The sequence below is a fragment of the Oreochromis niloticus genome, unplaced genomic scaffold, assembly GCF_001858045.2.
Source record: "Oreochromis niloticus isolate F11D_XX unplaced genomic scaffold, O_niloticus_UMD_NMBU tig00001756_pilon, whole genome shotgun sequence".
NCBI classification, from domain to species: domain Eukaryota; kingdom Metazoa; phylum Chordata; class Actinopteri; order Cichliformes; family Cichlidae; genus Oreochromis; species Oreochromis niloticus.
The window spans coordinates 313,010-339,591 of record NW_020327463.1 but is presented as its reverse complement, the minus strand read 5'-3'; the positions used below and the strand labels follow the sequence as shown (position 1 = coordinate 339,591).

General features: G+C 39.9%; 2 protein-coding genes across 4 annotated transcripts; one reads left to right on the top strand and one right to left on the bottom strand.

Moving 5' to 3' along the window:
• Positions 1 to 6,632: 6,632 nt before the first annotated feature.
• Positions 6,633 to 15,536, top strand: LOC109194379 (NXPE family member 3). The gene is made up of 4 exons (XM_025904461.1): positions 6,633 to 7,226; positions 7,462 to 7,908; positions 11,621 to 11,766; positions 15,491 to 15,536. Exons 1-4 carry the CDS (start codon positions 7,131 to 7,133, stop codon positions 15,534 to 15,536), a joined length of 735 nt encoding a protein of 244 aa, XP_025760246.1. The 5' UTR covers positions 6,633 to 7,130.
• A 1,601-nt stretch (positions 15,537 to 17,137) lies between these two features.
• LOC102077670 (bryoporin) lies at positions 17,138 to 23,135 on the bottom strand. Of its 3 annotated transcripts, none has more exons than XR_003217619.1 (4): positions 22,746 to 23,135; positions 19,830 to 19,916; positions 19,288 to 19,610; positions 17,138 to 19,022 (listed from the first exon to the last, which is right to left on the bottom strand). XR_003217619.1 is itself a non-coding variant. In XM_025904463.1 (2 exons), the coding sequence occupies exons 1-2, from the start codon at positions 19,353 to 19,355 to the stop codon at positions 18,596 to 18,598; spliced, it is 495 nt and encodes a 164-aa protein (XP_025760248.1). In that variant the 5' UTR covers positions 19,356 to 19,823; the 3' UTR covers positions 17,138 to 18,595. The 3 variants fall into 3 exon arrangements, 1 of the variants encoding a protein (XP_025760248.1); XR_002060158.2 differs by having other exon boundaries at positions 19,288 to 19,367; positions 22,746 to 22,926; XM_025904463.1 differs by lacking the exons at positions 19,830 to 19,916; positions 22,746 to 23,135 and having other exon boundaries at positions 19,288 to 19,823.
• Positions 23,136 to 26,582: the final 3,447 nt, after the last annotated feature.

The window sequence follows — 26,582 nt, the reverse complement described above, 5'->3', positions numbered from 1 at the left end:
TTCTGCTACCACTTTTAGAAGTTTCTGCCACGGGAACTTCTTCGGCATAGCCCCTTTCCAGTGTCTCTGTCATGAACTTTGTGTACTCTTGATGAAACTCACTGTCTCTTAACAGCCTCCGTTTCAGGCCTTCTGCTCTTTGTACCGCCACAACACGGTTGTTTGGAAATACAGCCCCTTGTTCTTTAAAGGAAGGCCAATGGTGTAGTGACCGTGAACCTGCTTCACTGACAGTGACACAGACTCCATAAATTGTCTGTCTCTGGCTGACATTTCCATTTTCTCGGACAACTCATGCTCAGGGATAGGGCTGTTCGATATAACGATATATATCGGATGACGATATAAAAACGTCTATCGTTTCATTTTATGCTATCGTTTGTTTCGTGCTGTCGCAAAATAAACTGTTTACGGCAATATTTTTTCATCGTTTTGATGGTCACTGTAGTGGCTATATTAATTTCTTAAAGTTCTCTCTTTCTCTTATATTTAATATAACCACACTACCAACGGACAAGCGCCTGTTTTTATGCGTTGTGGTTAGCAACAACGACGGTATCACCATCGCGTGTCCGCTTGTTTATGTTCCACATAAACCTTTCACAATAAAGCTCAAGATCCTGTTGAGACTTTTCAAAATAAACTGAATCACGTGAAGAGCAGATTATTTACGGATGAGAAGTAAAAGACAGCCGCCAGGTGCTAAAAAATAAACCTTAGACTCAAACGTTAGAACAGGCTTTTCCCCGCAGCACGCTGTGTAATAAATACTCACAAAGAAAACGGCGGCCGTTACAACTTATGTCTAAAAATGTATAGTTTCATGCATCGGTTAAAACACTCGACTCCAGCTACATGACGCGCAGCTGGAAACACTTCCCGCAAGTCGAGCTGCCCGAGATTCACAGAATTTACAGAAAATGTTACATTTTTGTGATTTATATCGTTATCAGGACGATAGAATTCTTATATCGGGATATGAGATTTTGGTCATATCGCACAGCCCTACTCAGGGAAGTCATACTTCATTTGCTGCTGCGAGAGCTCCTCTAGCTTTGTCACCGATATCCTGTTCACCATCACCGGTGGCCACGCAACAGCTCCTTGAGCAATACCCTCTTCTCTTAGCAGAGGTCCATTAATCGTCCAGCCTAGTGCAGTTTTTACAGCATATGGGCCATTGCCCTCACTGTTGATAACCTTCCAGGGCTCAAGCGCCTTTGGTACATTCGTTCCTATTAACATACCAATTTTTCCATCAATCTGCTTGAGCTGAACCTCCTTCAAATAAGGCCATCTGTCCACATCGCTTTGTTGTGGAATGTTCTCCTTTGTTACTGGAATCTCTGCCTGTGTGAAAACCTGGGGAATCTTCAAAAAGTTGTCCTCATCCAAACCACTGACCTCGAGACCTGTAACAACATGAGTACTGATTGTCGCTTCTTTTCCCATGGTGCGGAGCAGAATGTTGGACCTTTTTCCTGTGACGTGTAAATCCCTCATCAACTCGTCTGTACAAAAGGTTCCAGTGCTTTCTGGGTCTAAGAATGCATGCGATTCAACTGTTGCGTTGCTCCTTGAACATCTGACCTTCACAGGCACAATTGAAAGCGCACAGACTGCTTCGCCAGCCTCGGTACAACCGCATGTTTCACTGCCTGCTGCTGGAGAAAAACTTGCTGCTGGTTCCCTGATACTTTTAGCATCACTATCAGGAGGAGAGTACTGCTCCTTATGCAGAATGGTGGGATGTTTCTGAGAACAAGTCTCACACGTGTGTCTTTGCTGGCAACCCTTACTCAAATGCCCCTGTGACAGGCAACCAAAACACAAACTCTTTGATTTGAGGAAATCAAGCTTTTCTCTGTGGGGCTTTTGCTCGAGGAGTCTGCAGGTATTGAGGTTATGCCCTCCCTTATGACAGAAAAGACACTGTCTTCCACCTGTAGAGCCTACATTTTCCCTTTCCCTCTTTGTCTGCTCAGCACTGTTTGACACAGGTGCCGTATTAGTAGCAAAGATGCTTTCCCTCTCCTTGAATTTCAGAGCATTCTCTCTGCATACCTTTGGTTTGCCCTTGTCTCTTGACAAAGTGGTGTCCTGAATGTTACCAAACAATGGGTGAGAAGCGATCTTTGCCTGCTTCTCTACAAAACTGACCAGATCAGCGAATCTAGCTCTCATTGCTGTGCGTTCTTGAATGTCACAGGCAAAACCCCTCCACCTTTCCCTTAATTTAAAAGGAAGCTTGGAGATGACTGTTCTCCTATTAGTAGGGCTATCCATCTCCTCAATGTACTCCATGCTGTCTACTGTGTTACAGCAACTAGTGAGGAACATATCAAACTCCGTCAGTGCATCACCATCCTCTGGCTTGATTACAGGCCATTTTAGAGCTCTTTCAATGTAGGCTGAGGCAATAGTATATTCATCCCCAAAGTGCTTGCGCAGAAACCTCTTGGCTTCAGCGTAGCCCCTGTCAGGATGCATGTGCGAACAGCTACGAACAAGAACCTTGGGTCTCCCTTGGGTGAACTGCTCCAGGAAGCGCAACCTATCTCTATTGCTGTCTGTCCTTTCCTCAATCCCATCCTCGAATGCTTTCATAAAAAACCCAAACTCCAGTGGATCCCCACTGAATACTGGGACATCCAAAGGAGGGAGAGTGGATGCTTTCTGTTGTTTTAGTAGAAGCTCTGTAATCTCGTTTTGTCGCTTCATGACATTCAACAAGTCTTTAACATCAGCCATCCTGCCTTGACTAGTAATAGACTGGCTATTATCCTTCTTACTCAATGGATGAGGAAGCCTGCTACTCCTTTCTGAGCCCTGCATTACTTCCGACTCACATTTTCGACAAACATCTCCATGTTCTCGCTGAACGAAACCAAAACTGGCCCCAATATTTTGGCCCGGAGCTCTTTGGCAGGCAGCCATTTCGTTAACCAAGTCAGCAGAAGTGTTATGGGCTGGCTCCTTCACAGTCAGCACCTCAAGCTTTGTGCTAGCTGCAGCAATAGCTGTTTGCAAGTCCCATTCCTCCCTTTTCGCCTTAAGAACAGCTTCTTGTCTGTCAATCTCCATCTTTTGCTTTAAGGCTTCTGCACGCGCTACCAGAGCAGCCCTTTCTGCCTCAATCTTTAGCCTGGCCGAATATGTGGTCGAAGACACAGCAGAAGAGGTTCGGCTGCTTCGATGTGCTTTACTGTGTCTGGACGATATCGCTGAAGCACTGTCTGCAGGCTCAACTTCAGCATCAATCATTCTTGCTTCATCTACTTGCATTTCCACTCTTTTTAACCATCTCTCGACTTTCTCCACAAAACTTCTCAAATAGCTAGCCTTTGGCTCATACCACTGTCTGATCATGAAGAAGTTCTGACTCAGTCAAGTGACTTTTAACTGCATCGTTGTTTTCACAAAACTCAATATACATTTTTGAGAAGTCAGTGGCTAATTTAACAGACACTTCCTCAAAATTGCCATCATCTTCCATAAGGTCCTCAATCTCTTTTATCTTTCTAGTAAGATAACCCAACTTGGTTTTCCTTGTCACTTTAAGCTGCTGAAGCTTTTCCTCTTGTGCTTTAAAGGTTGGCTTTGAAACTCTTTTTCCTGCTGCTCCATATTAATTGCGCTGCCACAAACCTTCCAATGCAATTAATCCTTTACACCAGCCATGTACCTCTTAACTTTACAGGAATTTTCACAAACCTTAAAGCAGGCACAGCATCTTACTTTTCAGATGCGGGGCTCTCTTACTGCCGAAAGGATCCGGGAAACACGGGAAGACTGAAGCAGCATCCTCTTTAACGTCCTCACTGGTAAAGCACTTTTTCCCGTTTTCCCTTGCCGCGCCGCGGGCCGATTAACTCCGTGCGCCGGTGACGTGTGCGTAATCCTCTCACTTTCGGAGCAGTTTTCTGACTAATGTAGCGGCAACCTTCGGTCCTTCTTTGCCGCTTCTGCAGGACGTAAAGTTTCTGACTCGTGCTCTTGTTAAATGGCTTGTATGCCCTTCGGTAGCAAAAACGAGGCGAAGGAAAAAAGGAGCAAAACATTTATTCTCCATACAAACCGAAAAAATACAAAACAAATGAATCTGGTGAGAGCTCCGTTTACATTCCCTTTATGTTACAACGAAAACAACATTAAACGGTGACGGTCAGAAAACTGTTGCTCCACGTCCTGCTTGCTAGCCTAACCTTTCTTTCCCCCCCCCACCACATGCGGGCAAAATACACACCCCCTTTACGACATCTATCAACACTTTACAACAACACAAAAGACTAACAAAACAGGATTAATTTATGGAGCACAGCATATTACATTATAACATAAAAATAATGAAGATTATAACTAGGAACTCAAAGATTGTAACAAATACTTAAATATGGCCTGATGTAATTGAGTAAAATATTGTCCTGAACTGTCTAAGCTCCAACAGTGACTGATGCTGACCGTCTCTGTGTGAAGGTAATGAAGCAGTCCTTAATATTTTCCTGGCTAACATGAGCAGACTGTTAAACTTCAGCTTTTTTGTGACTGTGTGTTTGCTGGTTTAAATAATTATTCCAACTGTAGCCTATTTTTTTTTTTTTTTTTTTAAAGATGGCTGCAGACACGACGTTCACAGTTTAGTTCAGTTCTTGAACTAAAGTTAGTTAGTTGAAGCGTCAAGTTTCTTTTTTTCTCTTTAGTTTCTGGAAGTTTCAGCTGCTGTTTACAGCTGGATGTTTGTAGTTTGAAGGAAAAAAGACTCCATGACGAGTGAGTTTAAATGTTTTCAGTGATGATCTTTAGAAAAATAACAGTTTTCAGTACAGTACTGAATATTGAATTTATAACATTTTAAGTAGCGTAAAAGATTTTTGACAGTCAGCAGGACCAAGATGTTTGTATTTATTTAGAAAAACAAACAATAATCTGCTAAATTATTGTTATTATGTTATTAAAACATATCACTATCATAGGATATATCTCTTTTTTAAGATAAAGGTTCTTTGACATAGGGCTCGGCACACACATCGCTGTGCTGTGAAACCATTCATTTCTACTGTCTGTGCAGGGCAATAACGCTTTCTACAAAGCTGCAGCACAAGTGCACCAGCGAGGAGCACTGTTTTACATGCATATACAGTGACCTCCAGAGCCCTTTAATAAAAATATGTATTGCTCATTTATAAATAACGAGTTTGACTATCCTGACTAGTGAACAGTGTGTCGTTTCCACAACGCCGATTTCGTCCCGAGGTCCACAAAGTCGTTGAAAGGAATGACTCAAATGATCTGGAAGTTGCTGCATATGCATGTATATATTTTGCAGGGAGAACTATTTCTGTCAGCTTGGCTGGCTCTGATTCCTCCTCTGCTTCCAAGCTAACATGTCTGTTAATTTGACATATTTTGCTGCATCCATTTTTAGTTTCTTTTTCTTTTTTCCTTCTAGCTTTTCTGCTCCGCCTTTGAACTTTTATTTTTCACCTTCGTCAACCACAACCACCACTTTCTCAATTTACATACTGAGCTATGTTCTGAAAGATGCATGAGTGCACAAGGGAGATAGTGCACTCACTTCCTTGTGCATTCACGCATCTTTCAGAACAGAGCTCAGTGTGTAAATGTACAAGGAAGCTAGTGGAGAGGCTGATTATGTTAAGAGATATGACTAGCCAGTTCACTGTCATTGATGAAAATGAACAAATGGACTGCTGCCAGTGTTTGCAAGGCCACTGCACAGCAGCCATTTAACCCCATAACCTGTATAATTAGATCAACAAAGAAAAATGAATTATTTTGACCCATTGGCTTACAAGTGTGTCAACCTACTGCACAAAAGCCCAGTATGCCATATATGCCATTCCAGCCCTGATAGGCCCATTGACTCCACATGTTAGGGCCATAGTAATGAAATGGGCTTTAAAATAAATGGCGATTTTAAACCAGACGACAAATTTGTGCAGTATTAAGGTCTGGCTTGTTTCTTAAACTAGCAATCCTATAGTGCCTTATTACATCCTGGCTGAATTATTGTAATGCACTGTATGGTGGAGTTGCCCAGTCTTTCCTGTCACTTCCCCTGTTGGCTCAAAATGCTGGTCCACATCGTCTGACTGGAGCATGTAAAAATGAGTATAGTAGACCTATTCTGGCATCACTCGGTTGACTACCTATGCACTTAATTTATTTTTTTTTTCAATTCCTTTATTGATCTAGCCCCACCTTACCTCTCTGAGCTGACCGTAATAATTTGCTCTCCTGATATTTAGACTGTAGTATTGATATTTTAACCTTTGCCTTGCCTTTCCCTACACTCTTGTCAGAGCTCTCAGGTCATCTGACCAATTCCTCCTACTTATGCAAAAATCTAAGCAGAAACTCAGGGAAGACAGAGGCCAAGATTTCTGAAGATCTAACTCAAGAAGAGAGTCATCTAGGATTTTCTTATTATACCACAGGTACATCTGAGGAAAGTGAAGAGTAACTGAGCTGCAGCTCTGGCAGCCACCAGTATTTTCATTTATTTTTTAAATTAGTGTGTTCTCAAATATGGGGCTTTGTAAGCATGCTGACATTGTTTTCTCTATTTGAACTAACCAATACTGAGTCCATTTTTAATATCAGTCCCAAATTGGAAACCCTGATTCATTTCAATGGTTAGAAAGGGCAATGAAAATAGTTTGATTTCAATGTGTAAATAAATGTATTGTATATGAAAAAATATACAATAAAAATATATGCACTATATATAAAATTTATAAAATTTGAGTCATAAAATTCTATAATCTTAGCAAATACATATGATGATAAACAATGATTTACAGCTGGTATAAGATACTAATTAGTTTTTGGTTTTCTTTTTAAAAAATTACAAAATGTGAAAAACGATTGTCTCCCATTTATAACAGGATATATTCACTGACACAAAAATGTGATGAAAAAAGTATAGTGAATTGTATGAGGAGATCTTGAAGTTCATAACAAATCATTTGGACTCATTCTATCATTTCTGTGGCTTTTGCTTTGGTTAAGTATCAGTTTAACAGGATTTTACATGTCTTAGGTTTGACCAAGTCTGATTTTCCACCCCACTCCCAGTACTCCCACTACTACCTCCCACCACTCTGAACATGAAGGTTGAAGTTTATAAAAGGCTTGTGTATGGCTGCATCTTCTTACTATTGGCTGCCATCATCTTCATGACATATTTCAAGGCCATCCTGGAGGTGAAGACTCGGTTTTCATTTGTTTGTCTGTTTTATAATTTTTAATTAGAAAATGTAAAAATGGACAAGACATGGAAACAGTGCACAGGAAAAGAAGTAGCATCTTGGTATAAAAATTAATATTATTTCTTATATGGAATTATATCTATGTAACAATGCCTGTGACTATAATGCTGATATTTTTACATTAGTAGTACTTATTTACATCTTCTTCACTACTGTTTTCCCATTTCAGAATAACGTGATGGACTCTATCGATATCCCAAGAGCAAGCAATGTCACTGTGCCCGTTAACGTGCAGTGTGGATTCTGCAAGTTAAAATCACTGTCTGCTAAAGAGGCTCATGAAGAAAAACTTCTACTGGAGTCCATCACTTGGCCTCAAACTCCACCATTGTCATCACCTAATTCCCTAAGCAAGATCAGTGATCCAGCCCACAGCAGCTTCATCATTCTACCAAGTAGGAAGGGGGGACAGTGGCAAATGGGAGATAAGCTGGAGGTTTTGATTCAAATGTGTGACTCCCAGGGCCATCCAAAGACTTATGGGGGAGACGTCTTATTTGCCCGTCTGTCCAACACAGCTCTTGGTGCAGGAGTGGCAGGGCAAGTGAAGGATTATCTTAATGGCGCCTACTCTGCTGCATTCACTTTACTGTGGGAAGGAAGTGCATATGTTGAGGTAATACAACTTAGTTTCAATGTTTTTCTTATTTTTGTAAAATATAACCTTTACACAAAAAAGGTGATCAAAGACGAGTTTCAAAAGATTAAAACTGAAGAACTGAGTTTTGGAATATGACATACACGCAGAGGTGGCAAAAGTATGTGCTATATTAATTAGTATTAGCAAAAAGTTACTGTGTTGTCAAGTTAAGTTACTGTGTTGTGTTGTGATGTGTCATGTCATGTCATGTCATGTTGTGTTGTGTTGTGTGTAGTGCCGACGTAGGGCAGTTTTCCAATTTCATTGTACTATTGTACTGTGTATGACTGTGCAATGACAATAAAGAGTTATCTAGTAGATAGGAAAACAAACCTTATTTCAGTCAGTTTGAATCAGTTAAGTAGAACATAACCAGAGAAAAAAGGTAAATACTGAAATAATTCTGTTTTCTATTTTCCACATTGTACAGGGTGACTTTGCTTGTAAACAGAAAAAGAATAGATATTTAGCACATGGGAGAACCATAAAAAACAGTTTTAATGGCTCAGGGCGGGAAAAAGAATCATAACTCAAAATCATTTCTTTTGAGAGCTACAGTAGATTTTGTAGAGGCTGTGATCTGTTGATCTGGGCTACTGCTTTTTACCGATCTTTGTGAAGTAAATTCAACCTGATGTGAGATGTTTCACAGGCTAATTTCCGTCCTCTACACTGACAGTACACTGCTTATGCTCTCTTTTCACTAAATAGTATGAAGTTGATATGAAGTATTTTATGTTATGTTTTTGTTGCAGGAATCTAAACATGAGATTTACAGACAAAATATAAGAAAAAAACTAACCTGATCTCAGAATATATACGCATTGGTGGACAGGGGGATAACAGGGATAACACACAAGCATAAACATACATAATTAAGGTAATGTGCCACAGGAGGAAGTAAAACACAAAACAACATGCAAGAAACAGCTTAAAATACATTAAGAGTCATTAAAAGAATGTTAAAAACTTCAATATGAAATATGTCCTTCAAGACATAATCATGTAAGAAAAACTATGCAAAATATAGGCTAGACACATGCACTGACTGCACTGAATCACTGGGCTGATTTAACACTGATGCTAAATACATTTTATGACATTAGTTTTACTGCTTTACCACTAAACAGCATGTCATAATCAGATTTTTTTTAAGGAAAAGAACAGCCTCGTTCATACTGCAGCTATGAGCCCTATTAAAAAAAAAGACATGTTCTACAAACTCTGAGCTTAAAAATCAACTCTGATTTGATTAACTCTGAATTTCCTGTTCCAGTTCCTGTTAAGATGATTGAATTAAGCTTAATCTGAGTTAAGTACATGCATCAGTAAAGAAAAGCTATCATTACCCACCATGATTCACCATTGTCATGGTCCTGGGTCATGTTGGCCCAGTATTCTTAGTGTTCATGTATTTTGTTCCGTATTTTGGCCATGCCTCCTGGGTTGCTCTGTTACGTTGTTCCTTATGTGTTTTCCCCTTGTGACTCTTACCCCCTGTGTGCCCCTCTGTGTATCTGTGAGCCCTCGTCTCTCCTTGTGTTTTATTCCATGTTTTCCCCAGCCCGTTATGTCTGTGCTCTCTCTCCTCCTGTCTGAACCTCTGTACTTCCTGTTTTACTTTGACAGTCTCCCGTCAGTGTTGCGTTCACTCCTGCCGTGTCTTGTTATGATTATCAGTGTCACCTGTGTTCCCCGTGTGCTCCCACTCCCCTCGTTAACCCTCTGTGTGTTTAGGTCCACGTCTCCCTCAGTTCTGTGTCGCGTTCTCCCTTGTTCATGGCCGTGTGTTTCTCCGTGTCCTAGTGTATTGTTTCCCGGTATAGTTTCTCATCATTTTGTTTTGCCGTTTCCCTCCAGCAATAAAGCTGTGTTTTGAGTTCATTCCTGCCTCTGTGAGCTTGCGTTTGGGTCCACTTCCTGCCTGCCACACAGCCCAATCATGACAACCATGGCAATGGGTAAATAAAAAGCAGAGTCTGCATTTTAGTCGTGGACCAAGGAATATGAACAGCTGTGTCAATGCTGACTGTGATCTTTATCTTGAAAGACAAGAAAAAAGAAAAGACTAATCTTAATCAGTGTCATTCCCTTATTCATATAGTCAGTGTGAAATCAGAGTAAGAACTCTAACTTTGTCTTTTGTTAGGGTTACCAAACTCAGCACTGTTGGCTAAACCTACTTCTTGGAATAGGGCCCAGGCTGTAAAACTCTGATTCTTTGTCCTACTAGGTAACACTGGTTCACCCAAGTGAGGCAGTCACAGAGTTGCACAGGCTGAACAGTAGTGATGGCCAAATGAAGCTTTCTGAAGCACTGAAGCTTGTATTGAAAAACGGTTCATTACTCGAAGCTTTTCAACACAGTCCTCTCTGGTGACATCTGGTGGCCGAAAATATGAAGAGCAGCTTGAATCCACAAAATAAAACCAACTGCTTCCACTCTACAGAGTGGAACTCTGTCTCATATTGGGCTGCTGTTGTGTTGCTTTGAACGCGTATTTTTTGGTGTTTAAAAAATGTAGTTTATTTGTTTAATAAATAATTTTGCCCAGTAAACTTTCCTTGTGTGAACATGCACCATGGTGTGGTCTTTCTTTTCTTGTGACTTCTTGATGTTGGTAAATACAATAATTGAAAAATACCACGTTACATATAACATACATATAATAATGCACATTATGCAGTATGCTTCTGCTGTGAGGTCCTGCCTCCATGTACTTATGCATTTAATCTCTAGACGGGTATTTTTATAAATAATATTATATTAGGGAAATTTTCCTATACGTATTTTTGACCTGGGGGTAGAATTGATTGTGAACTGAAAGGGAAAATGCTTATGAACTTGCAAATTAAAAACATGATGCATTTAAGGTAACCCTTTTTCATTTTTATTCAAGAAGAGAATTTGTTCCACTGTGCGATGGCTGAACCTCTTCCTTTTCGTTAAGATAATTTCTCCTGCCTTAAGGAAAATCCCTTCACATGGCACAGAAGAGGCTGGAGTGCAGAAAAACTGGTAGAGATGCAGTTATGGCTCCACAAACTATCAGCTAAAGAGAATAAATAAATTAAATTGCGGCACATTTTGTAGACTAACATTTTAAGATTATTTTTTTTAAATAAAATACATCTTTTTATAACATTAAATGTTACGAGTCAAATGGAAGTTATTTAATGATATTTATATTATGAAAAGCAGATTTTTTACATTTTAAGTTTGTCCCGTTTTCAGATAAAATAAAGACGCACAAAACAAAAGCAAACACCCAGAACACAAAGCTGGAAAACCCACCGGCCAAAATCAACTCAAAATACTCCCACACAACAGAACCAAATCTCTCAGTAGAATGATCAGTGGTTCACTATCTGCCACCATCAAAACACTCCACAAATCCCGCAAATGATTCACTTCGTTCCATTTGAATCAGGTACCGAAGCGATTACGTGCGTAATGAAGCTTCGGACGTCACTGGTCACGTGACTTTTGCCAAACGAAGCAAGCCTCGACACAGTGCTTCTGAACCAGTGTGTTGTTTTTTTCGACACACGCTCCGGAGCGTCAGCTTCAAGCGGGCCATCACTACTGAACAGAGAACATCCTGATAGGATTTTCTTCAAGAGTCAGTTCCGTTCTGGTTCTGTCACTGAAACTACCACCTGCAATGTATGTTTGCGTCCTACCCAGCAACCTGTGTGCAACTACACTGATCTCCGTACAGGTGAGCCATGGTTGTGCTACAAGCCAAAGGAGCTGAGCTGTGATGACAGGATCAACAACTTCAATGGAGGATATGAAGAAAAAATTAGCACCATGGACAAACTTTTTAAGAGGTGAGCAGTTTTCAGGCCCCTCTTCTGTGGAACCAGCTTCCAGTTTAGATTCAGGAGACAGACACTGTCTCTACTTTTAAGATTAGGCTTCAAACTTTCCTTTTTGATAAAGCATATACAGTGGGATGCAAAAGTTTGGGCAACCTTGTTAATAGTCATTATTTTCCTGTATAAATCGTTGGTTATTACAATAAAAAATGTCAAATATATCATATTGGAGACACAGTGATATTTGAGAAGTGAAATGAAGTTTATTGGATTTACAGAAAGTGTCCAATAATTGTTTAAATAAAATCAGGCAGGTGCATAAATTTGGGCACCAAAAAAAAAAGAAATCAATATTAGGTAGATCCGCCTTTTGCAGAAATTCCAGCCTCTAAACGCTTCCTGTAGCTTCCATTGAGAGTCTGGATTGTGGTTGAAGGTATTTTGGACCATTCCTCTTTACAGAACATCTCTAGTTCATTCAGGTTTGATGGCCTCCGAGCATGGACGGCTCTCTTTAACTCACACCACAGATTTTCAATAATATTCAGGTCTGGGGGCTGAGATGTCCATTCCAGAACGTTGTACTTGTTCCTCTGCATGAATGCCTTAGTGGATGTTGAGCAGTGTTTCGGGTCGTTGTCTTGTTGAAAGATCCAGCCCCGGCGCAGCTTCAGCTTTGTCACTGATTCCTGGACATTGGTCTCCAGAATCTGCTGATACTGAGTGGAATCCATGTGTCCCTCAACTTTGACAAGATTCCCAGTCCCTGCACTGGCCCCACAGCCCCACAGCATGATGGAACCAGCACCATATTTTACTGTAGGAAGCAGGTGTTTTTCTTGGGATGCTGTGTTCTTCTTCCTCTATGCATAACGCCCCTTGTTATGCCCAAATAACTCAATTTTATTTCATCAGTCCACAGCACCTTATTCCAGAATGAAGCTGGTTTGTCCAAATGTGCTTTAGCATACCTCAAGCGGCTCTGTTTGTGCTGTGGGCGGAGAAAAGGCTTTCTCTGCATCACTCTTGCATACAGCATCTCCTTGTGTAAAGTGCGCCGAATGGTAGGACGATGCACAGTGACTCCATCTGCTGCAACATGATGTTGTAGGTCTTTGGTGCTGGTCTGTGGGTCGACTCTGACTGTTCTCACCTTTCGTCGCTTCTGTCTATCCGAGATTTTTCTTGGTCTGCCACTTCGAGCCTTAACTTAAACTGAGCCTGCGGTCCTCCATTTTCTCAATATGTTCCTAACTAGTGATGGGTCCAGCAACACTGACGCACCGGCGCATGTATCAAGCTCACCTAGCGATGCCTGTATCGGTGTGTGCGTCGCTTTAAGAAAAAGTCACGTGATCGATACAGCTGCTGTATCGCTCATTACCAACGCGCCAAGCTGTGTTTAAAAGGTACCGCATCCGCATCTGTCAACGGAACGAGTCGCCACCAAACCCCCCCCACAAATTGACTCTCGCAAAGATAAATAAAAATACACATCTTTCCATAACAAAATGGAAATGTTTCTGCTGTGTGGGATCATTTTGATCTTTTAACTGCAAATAGTTTGTCTGTCTTTGTTTCAGTGTAATCTATCAGAACAGGAAAAACAGCAATGTGACTTGCAGTGTAAATTATTTATTTCATTTTATGCAGGTTAAATGTCGCATCTGTTCTGCGGAGCTTTCTTACAAACAAAAGCACCTCCTCAATGTTTAGGCATTACAGAGCCAAACATGAAATGAGGAGACAAACACACTGAGAATGAACACAGGTCGGCCTATATAGACACTGAACAGCTTTATCAACACTTTTTTTTTTATTAATATGCGTTTTATTATTTTGAAATCAAGCATCTAGGAAGACTGTTCTGGACCAGGCAGTCCTGAAGTTTATTATAAAGGACTGCCAACCCCTTAGTATTGTGGAGAGTGTCGGAGAGAAACATTCCAAGATCAGAGAATCCTTTAAGGTACTGGGGTAATAGGAAGACATCTTATCAGAACCTTTTCCACCTGACTTTACAGTTTTTGTGTACCCCAGCTTCATCTGTGCCTGTGAGTTTTCCAAAGCTGGGGAAATGGTGTGAAACCCCCGCAATAGACTGAATGCAAAAACATTGGATAAACTTATTTTTCTGAATAGAAATTTATAATAAACTCTGAATCAATTACATTTAAATGGGTAATATTATATTCACAATACTTTCATTTTAATTTTTACTTTATGTCATTCACAATATATTTTAAAGATGTCTACAATATTTGCAATGTAAAACATATAAAATGATTCCATGGAAAGTACAATACCTTACAGTGTACAAGTATGACTATGTCATTGAATCAGTGTCTGTTGTGAGTCTCAAGTAAGTTCCCTGCAATGATATTTAAGGTCCAGCAGGTGTCAGTATGGAGCAAAACAGCAACACTGTCGATACAGTATCGATACAGTTTGGGGAATGTGCTGAAACGCTTCACGAGGCCTCATCTACCCATCACTATTCCTAACTGTGGAAACAGACAGCTTAAATCTCTGACAGCTTTCTGTATCCTTCCCCTAAACCATGATGGTGAACAATCTTTGTCTTCAGGTCATTTGAGAGCTGCTTTGAGACCCCCATGTTGCTACTCTTCAAAGCAAATTAAAAGAAGAGGGAAACTTACAATTGACCCCCTTAAATACTCTTTCTCATTATTGGATTCACCTGTGTATGTAGGTCAGGGGTCACTGAGCTTACCAAGCCAATTTGAGTTCCAATAATTAGTTCTAAAGGTTTTGGAATCAATAAAATACAACAGTGCCCAAATTTATGCACCTGCCTGATTTTGTTTAAACAATGACTGCACACTTTCTGTAAATCCAATAAACTTCATTTCACTTCTCAAATATCACTGTGTGTGTCTCCTATATGATATATTTAACTGACACTTTTTTTTATTGTAACAACCAGCGATTTATACAGGAAAATAATGACTATCAAGAAGGTTGACCAAACTTTTGCATCCCACTGTAGTTAGGGCTGGATAAGGTGATCCTGAATCCTCCCTTAGTTATGCTGCAATTTCCATGATGTATTCAGTATTTCTTCTTCAGTCACCTTTTCTACTCACTATGCATTTACACATCTCTCTGCATTTAATCATTAGGTATTCTTAACCTCTGGCTCTGCATGTTTTTTGTCATGTCTTCCTCCCCCTGCCCCCAAGTCACCGCAGATGGCTGTCCCATCCTGTTTTTCCTTCCCACTATTGTCAAAGTACTTCCTCATAGGGGTCATATGATTTGTAGGGTTTTTGCTGATGTGTTATTGCAGGATCTACCTTACAAAATAAGGCATGTTGAAGCAACTGTTATTGTGATTGAGCGCTCTATAAATAAAACTGAATTCAATTGAATTGAACTTTACAAAGTCTTTTCACATACATGATGAAACGCTTCATTCCAGTTTGTGTTAATGGTAAATACATCCCTTGTTTATTCTCCCTTTCTTTTTGTTCATTTTGCTCTCCATAAACTAAAGAGGTAAGTATTCGGCTCTCTTGTTGAAAAGCGCTCCTCTGCTGAATGTTTACTGGTTATTCTGTTTAATGTTTGGTAATATTTAACCCAAGCTGTTGCTCCCTGTTGTATGGAATAAACTTCTAGTTGAAAGATCTTTAAAGTTATCTCCTATTTTTGTTGAGAGATTTTGTGTGTGGGTTGTTGTGGTGTTTTTGTTTTTTTTTTCTTCCCCCCCGAGTGGTATCAACATGAAAGTGTCCATTCCAGCTTCAGGACCTGCCTGACTGTTGTTTGGGCAAAACTCACTGTTTTGCCCAAACAGAAAGGTAAAATTCAATATTTACAAGCATCTATATATAAATAATGAGAAACTGAAAGAGCATGTGCAGATTGTGAAAGGTTGCCAGGCTAACCTATAAATATTTCTAGAATATATTCTACCTTGTTCTAAAGAGTTAATGCACTTTAAGGCCTGTTACGGCCAGTTTAGTAGTAAGTGGTGGTAACATGGATTACATAGAGTGCTTAGTGTTTATGCATTATACATTTATATGTCTGTATTTAAATTTTGTAATATGTGGATAGAATTAACTTATAAGAGCTATTATCCCATTAAATAAAGAGATCTCGTATAACAGGTTCAGTTGTGATAGGAAAGCTCTGAGAAATGACCAGTAAAAATGAAGTCTTTCCAAAAAAAACTGTCTACACTTTAATTTAACTAATGTTAGAAAATTTCCTCGATTAGCTGTATTATGAAATCAAAATTAGAAATATAATTAAAATAAACAGCTATATATTTGTAAGATTATTAATGTTACTTAATTTATATTGGCAAAAAAAAAGGTTAAGGAAAGACTTTTCATAAACAACATAAGGATAATCTTACACTTTGTTTGTTTTACCTCTTCTCAGGTCTATCAGATGCAAGTAACACCAGTGTGGACTCTGGACCCTCTGGCTACTATTACCAGGGTGTGAATAAACAGTTTCACTGTTACCAATGTGCCAAAACATTCAGCTCATTGTCTGCTCTGTGCAAACATCAGCGTGATCACTCAGGGCAGAAATCACTCCCATCACAGTGAATCTGAAGAGACAGAAAGATCCTCTGGTTTCAGTGTCAGACTCAAAAAGCTTGAGTTCATTGTTGTCCAGCAAAACGTTTTGGAAACTCATGTTTAACCTGTAAATCTCTGACATGTTTTAGCACACAAGGCTTCATCGGGGAGTTCACTCATGATTGGAGAATAAAGGTTTTTAGTTCTTTCAAAGAGACTCTTGGAGCTGTTTGATGTTTTTGTTTTTTCTGAAACCACCTGAAAGAAAAACATACAATGTATAATATATGTATATATGTATATATATATATATATATATATATATATATATATATATATATATATATATATATATATATATATATATATATATATATATATATGTGTGTATATATATATATGCATTATACATATATGTATAATAGAATATCTATGGTTTTGTATTTTTTTCTCAGGAAATCATCATTCAGTCTTCCTCAGTTTCTTTAAAGTCACCAACTGGACATGTTTGCTGAGATTTGGTAAAACGTGAAAAAACTTCATCTGAAGTTTATGTGAGAAGTCATGACCATTTTTACACATGAGCACCGGTTTCCATTTTATCAAGATATTTGCTAATAAATACATTTTACTGTCAGCTAACCAAGAGGGCAAAATGGTAGCAATCATGTACAACAATGTGTATAATCTCAATGTGTCAGTTGCTTGGTTTAAAATCCACTGTGCTATGATTAAAAACTGTTGTCCAAAGGGACACATTTTTCCCAAACTGAAACCAGATCAATAAAGTAAATGAAATGTCAGTGAATAAAGCACAGGGCAAGTTAAAGTAAAGTGTAATTTATTTATTGGTTTAGGGCTCAGAAAACAAAGAATCACATGTTGAAATTAATGCACAGGAAACATCAAATTAGTATTTTGTCATGGCTGTGTGCAGGCAGGGAGAAAGGACCCAAAATGCAGGACTCGGAGGCAGACGTAAACTCAAAAACACTCAGCTGTATTGCTGATAGCAACAGAACAGGAACTTAACTAAACTGAGAATACAAAAACAAAGTAGCAGACAGAACACAGTAACGTGAGAGTACGATGCAACAGACAGCACAGGAAAACACAGGGCTTAAATACACAGGGGAGTAATCAGGGAATGGAAACAGGAGGGGAACACACCTGGAAGAAACCACACCCAACAAGACGGGGAAACGTAAACTGAACACACCCACATGAGACAAGGACCTTCAGAATAAAACAGGAAACAGACACAGAGGACCTGATAAGACACTGAACTTAACAGACTTACAAGCAGACACCGTGGACAGACAGAGGGAACACAGGCATAAACAAACCCAAACACATAGCAAACCCAAACAAAAGACATAACACAATAAACAAGAACATAGGATGATATGAAGAAACACAAAACACTCAGTCGTCAGACTCAGGACCATGACATGTTTCTCAGAAAGTATTTACAGCAGAACCAATAACAGATTATTAAATCCTTGAAACCTTCCATTACTTCCTCAAAGTTTAGTGATGATTTTCTAAAAAACATTTGGTGGAGAGTTTCAGTCTGATTTCATCAATAATCCAACTCATTACATCCCATCTATGCAAGCATGTGTGACCTGCTCAGCTGATCTTTAATGATTCGATGTTAAAACTTTATTTTTAAACTACTAAAGGTTTTAACTCCAGAGAATTTTGCTCATTCAGGTTATTTCAGGGTTAACCTGAGTTTCTGTACTACGAAGCTGATTCACAATCTCAAACAGCTGCAGATGAGAGAATATAAACTTAAACTGTCAGGAGCAGGTTATGTCCAGAGTTCAGTCTAAAATCAGTTTGAAGCTTCTTCTTTTTCTTCACTGAGTCTTTTAAAGTATATTTTCAGTGACATTATCTGCTGGGGATCTACTGATGAGTCCGTTACACTGCCACAAACATGGAACACTTAATACCTGTTCAACCAATCACACCTGTGAAATAAACAGCCATACTGATCATTAATCGCATGTCCTTTTTACAACAGGATTGTATTTTACTGGTATTTCTTTTATATTCATGATCCTTTATTCGTCACTATTCCTAATGTCTCTTGTGTAGATGTTGTAAGGACCATTTTCTGGGGAAGATGGGGAAACCCTGCGTTAACTTAAGTTTATATCTGTGAGTTTATATCTGTTTATCCTGATAAGTAAAAATAATACTAATGAAGGGTGATCAGGCCTTTTCTCAAGATCTGCCCTAAAAAAATCTGACCTCATATTTGCATAATTGCTTTATTCCCTGTTGTGTACTTCAACTTTCAGCGTTGCAACGCTGAAGTTTGTCATGCTGGATTTAACAGTAACATTAATATAATTATCTCTGTGAGTCAGATCATAACCATCAGCTTTTCCTCTGACAAACCCTCTCTCAGGACTGTGATACATGTTACGATAAAGAGCACTATCACAGTTTGTTTCCCTGTCAAAGACTCCGACGCCGTACCAGTTAGAGTACAGGCCGTAGTCAAAAGGAACAGAGAACATGACACCTATTTTCTTATCAACTCTGTCTGCAGCTGCATCGTAGAGATCGTAGGTGAAGACTCCAACAGATCCACGCGCTGTGCCGCCAGTCTTAGAGAACAGAGCGTTGCCACATTCAGAAGGCCCAAGTTTTGTTGGCAAAGGGATTTGGCAGAGTCCGCTAACAAGATGCAGACTAGTCAGAAACAAGAAAAATATGCATTAATATTCTTATTCAAACAGGACCTGAACTCCTCATAATGAGTCAGGTGGATGAGTTTCTTTAGAGAAAGAAACATGGACAGGGCTATTGCTGCTGAGATTACAACATCATGTCAGGAGTTCAGAAGAACTTTACTAAACTGCTCATCTGATTCCTTCTGTTACTTTTATTAATGATATCAGTGAGGTGTCAGGTGATGTGCAGGCAGCATCTCAGTCACAGTAAGAAGTGTAGTCACCTGGGGTTTTGAAGGGTGTAGCCCCGAGTCTTGTTCGTAATATGAATGGTGGACTGCCGAGGACCCATGGTGTCTGCAAACTAAAGAACAAAAAGAGAGAGAAGAACGTGTTTCTGTCTGTGGGAGCATCTCTGTTTGTACATCAGTGAGTTTGTGGCTGAAGACAGTAAACGTGATACAAACACCATCATGTTGTCCACTGATCGTGTTACAGTTCCTGTGGGACTTTTCCAATAAGAGAGACTTTTTCTAAAAAGTTTCCTTCAAAAGGCTCTGCAGCTTTTTTCACTTAAACTTCCCTTTGCTCATTTCATGCCTTCAACCTGTTAAAAAACCGTTTAAACATGGACCACCGTGTGTGTGATCAGCTGTGACATTACTCATGTTTCCACAGTGAGCGCTCCAAACACACCGAGCACAGAAAGGATGAAAAACAGATTCTGAACACGCAGTGAGTCAGAGAAAGGAACATTTGCATGCAGGAATAACTAATAAACATGAACCTGTCTGATTTTCAGTCAAATAAACAAGCTCAGACTCACAGTGATGAGATGAATTCAGGTGATCGATCACCAGTGTTTGTGTGAGTCCTTGCAGTCTGACTGAGACCAAACAATCCTGTTTGTACCCTGAAAGTGAAGCAGAACGTCAGTTCATGAACTGAAGGAAATTTGTAGAGACATTTTACTACCTACTACCTCATTTTTTTCTGGAAATTTGAGAAAAATGTTGTTTTACTCTGACATATATTAGGTTATTTCTTTACCCTCATTTTGATTGGTCACCGAATATTTAAAGCAAATTCCCCTCTCACCTCTGTGGGCTGTCTTTATTGTTCAAGCTCGTATATGATAGCTAAAGGCTCCACACTAAAACTGGTGATTATTCACTCTGAATTATTCTTATAGGTCATCCAGCTAATAAGGTTGCTTTGAAGGTAACATTGTTGTGTTTATCCAGTTGAATTAAGTTTCCAAATGTGAAAAGGGCTGATTATGTTCGCAAACAGCATATTCCATTAATAGTAAATGCAAATCACTGAATGCATGACATTATGATTGGGAACTAAATGAAACCCTGCTAGTGGAGCGCAGCTCACTCAACACAACCTGAACAGCAGAGAGGGCAGTGAAGAGGGGAGAGTAACCCATCTGGCTACACTATCTAAGTAACTGACAACAGTTACTGTGGAATAGCTCAGGCCGCATTCAGTGTGTTTAGTCTGATTCCTGGACTCTGATCACGCACTAACAGAAAATAGCCGACACACTCGGCCTCGTTGGTCCAGCTGTGAGTCTGTTACCGTGAACTAGATTTGTGCTGTTTGTGTTCGAACTAAGCTGCACACAGCTGATGTTGATGTTTACATCGGAGACCATTCAGATCTGAACCTGCAGACCCACAGAGCTGAGAACTGTCTCTGCACATCTGCCTGTGTTAGAACAGGAAGTAGTTTCTAATTTCATCAAGCTTGTCAACTTCCTGTGGTCGCACCCATGTCACTGTTAACTGTACAGAGAGATGTTAAAAACAGGAAGTGTGGTTGCTAAGCTGTTGCTATGTGTGCTGATGTCACACAGACTAGGATGAGGTGAAATATATTGGACAATTCACACAGAGTATATTGGTTTAGTATTCACCTCTCTCCAATAAAACGCCACCAAAAAAATGTGTTTTCCTATTAAAGGTGACAAATTTTGTAATGTAATGTGATGGATTACACACAAACAAGCCTTACTGCTTTTATTTATCAGGTTTCCTCCTCGTGCATTTAACAAAATACCATAAAAATACAGGTGTAGTTTGACAGAATAAAGTTCATTACCCAGTCTGGTTTTTGTAATGATTACTTTATTCTGATATTATTATTTGATACAAATACGTTCTGCCTAGTGGCTAGAACACAGTCCGCCTAGTCACCGCTCACTGTTTTAGAACATTTAAATGCAAAAATGAGCCAAGTCTTTGGGCACATTTTAATGTCCGGTAAAGTTAGCATTGTAATAGCAAGTATTTTTGATGCAATTGCATTTAAAAACAAAACTGACACTTTTTTCTCCCCTCTGAGGTCAGTGGGAGGAGGCACAGACCCACCACTGAGCCCCTTTTGGGGTACACATGACACTTTTTGTTGTGAAATCACAACCGTCCAATGGGCTTGTACAGGGCGATGGCTGTGTAGATTTTTACCAGAGGTAGAACGTGAAATATTTGACTTTTTCTATCACTGAAACAGATCCTGTGATTACTGCTGTTTCGCACTAATAGATTCAGAGGACTTGCCAACAATAGAAAAGCAGCCCAGTCAAGAAGAGCAATGGAAAAACAAGAGAAAAACAAAGCAAACTATAAGAAAGATTATGAGGAAAGTACTTGAAAAATCACACAACAAACAAGACACATGGCTAATTACATCATCTTATTTATTCAATTTACACTGAAATATTGATCCAATGTTTAAATACGTTCAATGAAAACTAAATTCCTGCATGACTGATTTTTCACAAGGTGCCCCTGTGTCTCTACCATCCTCTCAGTGTTGGGATGGTGAATGAAGGAGTTTTGTGCAGTTCCAGCAGAGACACTAAAACACAGCAGTGATTGTGTCTAAACAGACAAACATGAACTAAATGCAGTGAAGCTGCTGTTTGTCTGAGTGTAATCAAACGTCTGAGGGAGCTCACTGCACAGGAACATTTACATCTTTGCTCTTTTATTTCACTCCGGAAGCTGAACCCTCTCTGAAGTCAGCAGCATCATTTCAGAGTTTTACAGTCGAACATTTTTAACAGGAAGTGATCAGAAGTCTACAAAAGGCTCTGAATCCTCAAACACTGAGAGCAAATCTGCTGTTCCAGCTTAGCTGCTGATCGTGTTGTCAACATTTCAACCCGTCCTCATTAACTCCAAATGTTTCCAGTTGCACATTCATCACATCAGGGAAGTTCTGGCAGCAAAAACTGATCAAAGGCTGAAAACACTCATTTATCTGTGAGCAGCATCAACTTATAGACAACAGGAAACTTCAGCAAGCATTTTTACATCAGTCCAAAAATGAACAGAGCTGCTGCCTCCATCTACAAACTGCCACACATGCTGAACCACAAACTCCATCCTGTACTGAGAACTGAAAAAGTCGTCACTGTTATTTTTCTACAGATCATCACTGAAAATATTGTAACTGACTCATCATGGAGTCTTTTTTCCTTCAAACTATAAACATCCAGGACATTAAATGTTTCTGTAAACAGCAGCAGAAACTTCCAGGAACTGAAGACAAAACTTTAGACTTCAACACAAACAAATGTATGAACCCGGTCTCTGCCGCCACCTTTTATATACAAGCTATAGATAGTCTATAGTGGAAATAATCATTTAAACCAGCAAACACACAATCACAAAAAAGCAGAAGTTATATTGATGTTAGCCAGGAAAACATTACAGACTGCTTCCATTACCTTCACAGCGTCAGTCACAAACATGGAGTTCAGGAAAGTGAAATTAAAGTTTGAACAGGAAGGAAACACCCACAGAGGCATCTGAGGACACCGAAACAATCACACTCTGTGCTGCATTCTAGTGCATCTTGGAAATTCCCAAATCTCTGGCAGGTTATCCAAAAGTGATTTATTTCTGCTTGTTTGAAGCACAAACATTTGTCATAACTTTGTTGTTCTTCTTCCTGCAGCGTTTAAATATTTCAGCACTAAACTGATGTTTGTTCAAAGCTCATTTCAACCTGTTGAAGTCATGAATGAAAGTGCAGACTGAGAGTGGATCACATGATGTTTAAGGTGAGTCATGTGACATGTTCAGTATTGTCACACATGTCTAGATTGTCCCTGATATCATAACTGCTCAAACACTGATGATTATATTTGAAGAATTATTCCTGATGGCAGCAAAGTTTGAATGGAGCTCTCTGTCTGTGCTGATTTGTCGCCCTCTGGAGGTCAAAGCACAAACTGCATGATGTCACTGTGACCACCACAGTGACAGGAAGTGTTTTTAAATGACTGAAACACTGAAATGATGCTAACGGCTGTCGTTAGGCTCACTGATAGCAGCGCTGATGTGTTCATGTCAAACACTGGCTCAGGTCAGACTCCTTCATCCTGCTCCAGTGTGAGGCCGCCCTCAGACACACAGGAGCTCTGACCTTTGACCTCCTGACCCTAACCATTTTTGTCTCTTTGCATCTTTAAATGCAAATATGAATATATTATACTATATATATACTATATTAATATATACAAATATTAAATGCAATCCATCCAAACTGTAGCCGAGCAAAAGAAGCTGGAAGCTGTTCTATGAATGATGTTCATACCAGAGTTTCTGTTTCCAGCTCAGACGTGTTAAAACGATGCTGCTGTGCTACATTTGTCATTTCCTGCTTTCACTACCATCCATGTCAAAGCGCTGAAGTCATCTTATCACTTTAATGCAGTAAAACAGGAGCTGTAAGTCTGACATTTATTTACTGTCATCACAAACACGCAGAGCTGGATTAGCAACCAGACAAAGGGCTGAAAAACTGAAAATCATTATTTGATTATTATTATTATATATCCTGTTTATGTGGATGCACTTTTCTATCTGTCAGTGCTGAAGGAGACGTCACTGATCACATGACTCTGAGGGATGTTTCCAGCACCTCACTGAATCTGAGCCATGAAGATTTAAGGCGGCTCTGAAGGCAAAGCAGGTCTGAGCCTGTGTTAGCGAGCTGTACCTAATAAAGTGGCAGCAAGGACTCAGTCAGTAATGATAAGAGCCAGCAGGGGGCAGCACAGAGAGGTGAGGCGCTGTCAGAAAAGCAGGCTGACATCAGACTGGTCATATTCCATCATCTATACCTGAAATAATCATCAAACACACACAGAGCAGAAACATGTGGAAACATCTGGAGCTCAGTTTGATCCCTCAGAGGTTTACCTCAGTCCTGCTCCTCTGCTTCCTGTTTACAGCGCACACATCATGCTGTGTACTGAGAGTCATGTGGTCAAAGCGAGGCCCTGGTACTCTGACAGAGAGCGAGCACAGTTATCCTAATGTGTGACATCACTTCTAACCAGAGAGCATTCAGCTTTCACAGCAGCCAACATCCTGTCACACTGAGCATGTGCAAACACAACAGCCAACATCCTGTCACACTGAGCATGTGCAAACACAGCAGCCAACATCCTGTCACACTGAGCATGTGCAAACACAGCAGCCAACATCCTGTCACACTGAGCATGTGCAAACACAGCAGCCACCATCCTGTCACACTGAGCATGTGCAAACACAGCAGTCGACATCCTGTCACACTGAGCATGTGCAAACACAGCTCTCAGCTTCATCACTCACAAGCTCCACCCTCCTCTTAAAAGCCCAGAACAAAGCTTGTGACCAACACAGCGCAGACAGAGGTGATGTTCACGCTCTGTTTCTGGGTGTGAAACTCACCTGTGGGTGTGGCTGTTCCTCCCCTACAATCTGATGTCACAGCTGCTAAATTAGACTGAACTGAAGTCAGACTCAAACAGAAAAACAGGCTCAAAGACTCAGAGAGAGAGCGCTGCTCCATCTCTAGACTCTAGCCTCGACGTGATGTCATGGACCTTCAGAGGAAGCAGAGGCTGAATTGAAACACACCTGCTGACTTCATGTGTTCTGCTCTGACAGCTGCCATTTGTCACAGTGTGAATAATAAAGCCATCAAACTTCACTCAGCTCCAATAACACCATCAGTGTTTGATGTCCAGAGGATTCATGAGACTGCAGATGATAAACTTTGACAATAATTCATTGATGAACGTGTGTTTATGTGAGGTCAGATTATAAATGTCCTCAGTCAGCTGTTCAGTCTGTGTTTAGATCTTATGTTAGCACAAACATTATTGCATGTGACCCACAATTCATGTGAAACTTTCACAGTGGAATCATTCACATGTTAGCTGTTGTACTGCTGGACCATTTCTAATGTGCATTTAACTGTATGATCTCTAATCAATGATCCAAATCATTGATTCAACTCATCAAAGCCCCGAAAATGGACTTTAAATACTCGATTTGAGACATTTGAAGTCAAATGTGAAGAAATGATTTCTCTGTCATTACTGCTGCTGCAGACATACAGATATCAAAGCTGAGTTTTTGTACAGTACAGGCATGATGAAAAATGTGTATTTCATTGTTTTCCATGTTCTAATAAACATACATCACCAGTTATTGATTGAGTCTTTGTGTTAATGTTTGTGTGCACAGTCCATCAATGGGCGTTATTAGCTGTTATCAGCCCCATAACTGTGGCTCAGATTGGCCCTCCTGCGCGTGCTAGCAGGCTCAGTAGGTCGTTATCACCAATTGGTGAGCCGGAGAGCTGTGTCGCTGTTGGAGGGTCAACGATGAATCAAGATCCAGTACAGACAGACTTCACTTCACACTGAGACGGGCTCATAGCAGCTAACTACTGAAAAATGTCTATTTAATCAGTTTGAATATGATTTCCTCATGAAGAGAAACAGATTTCATAACGAAAAGGCTTCTGAACATTGCTCTTTTGCCACAAGCATCATCTGTATGATGGAAGTTGAGACTGGAAATAGTTTTTGCTAGTATATTATTTTAGCTGACACTAACTTCAAAGCACACCATGAGAGTGTTAATGTCACGGTTCTGGGTCGGTCCGACCCAGCATTCTGAGTTTATTATGTCTTGGCTTTATTTTTTGCATTATGGAGTGTTTTGGGGTTCTGTGGTGTTTTGATTATTTACAATAGATTATATTACTGTGGTTCTGGTTTGGGGTTTTGTTCACAGGGTTTGTGTTCTCATGTTTTGTGTGGGTTTAGTTCTGTGTCTGGTCTGTGTCCTTGTGTAGTGGTTTCCTGTTTTATTGTGAAGGTTCTCTGAGTGTATTTAAGTTGTGTTTTCTGTCATTCTAGTCGCTGGTCCATAAGTGTATCCACCATGTTTCATCTGTGTGTTCTCCCTGCTGTCACCTTCATGTACCGTTGTCTATCTTCCTTCATGTTCATGTCCTGGTTTGTGTTCAGTATAGTTTAGTGTGATCTCTGTTTTTGCCGTTTTCTCCTCTTGTGCTTCGTGTTCAATAAACCGCCGTCTCACCTTCACTACTGCCTGCAATTGGATCCTCCTTTATTTGTCCACACGGCTCCCTCCACTCGCCATGACAGTTAATAACGTTACTAATGTTCAGTTAGGGTTTTGTTTCAGTTTCAGTTTTGTTTGCAAAACTTGTTCATATTTTTAAAAAATGTCCAATTTCTATTTGCATTTCAAGTTAA

What these genes read in the sequence shown, in the direction of transcription:
- LOC102077670 (XM_025904463.1), bottom strand. Translation starts at nt 19,355, where the DNA reads ATGGGTCCTCGGCAGTCCACCATTCATATTACGAACAAGACTCGGGGC. An exon ending in TACACCCTTCAAAACCCCAG is followed by an intron (nt 19,023 to 19,287) that starts GTGACTACACTT and finishes GTTTCTGACTAG; the next exon opens with TCTGCATCTTGTTAGCGGAC.
- LOC109194379 (XM_025904461.1), top strand. Translation starts at nt 7,131, where the DNA reads ATGAAGGTTGAAGTTTATAAAAGGCTTGTGTATGGCTGCATCTTCTTA. An exon ending in ATTTCAAGGCCATCCTGGAG is followed by an intron (nt 7,227 to 7,461) that starts GTGAAGACTCGG and finishes TTCCCATTTCAG; the next exon opens with AATAACGTGATGGACTCTAT. An exon ending in ATGGACAAACTTTTTAAGAG is followed by an intron (nt 11,767 to 15,490) that starts GTGAGCAGTTTT and finishes TTCCCCCCCGAG; the next exon opens with TGGTATCAACATGAAAGTGT.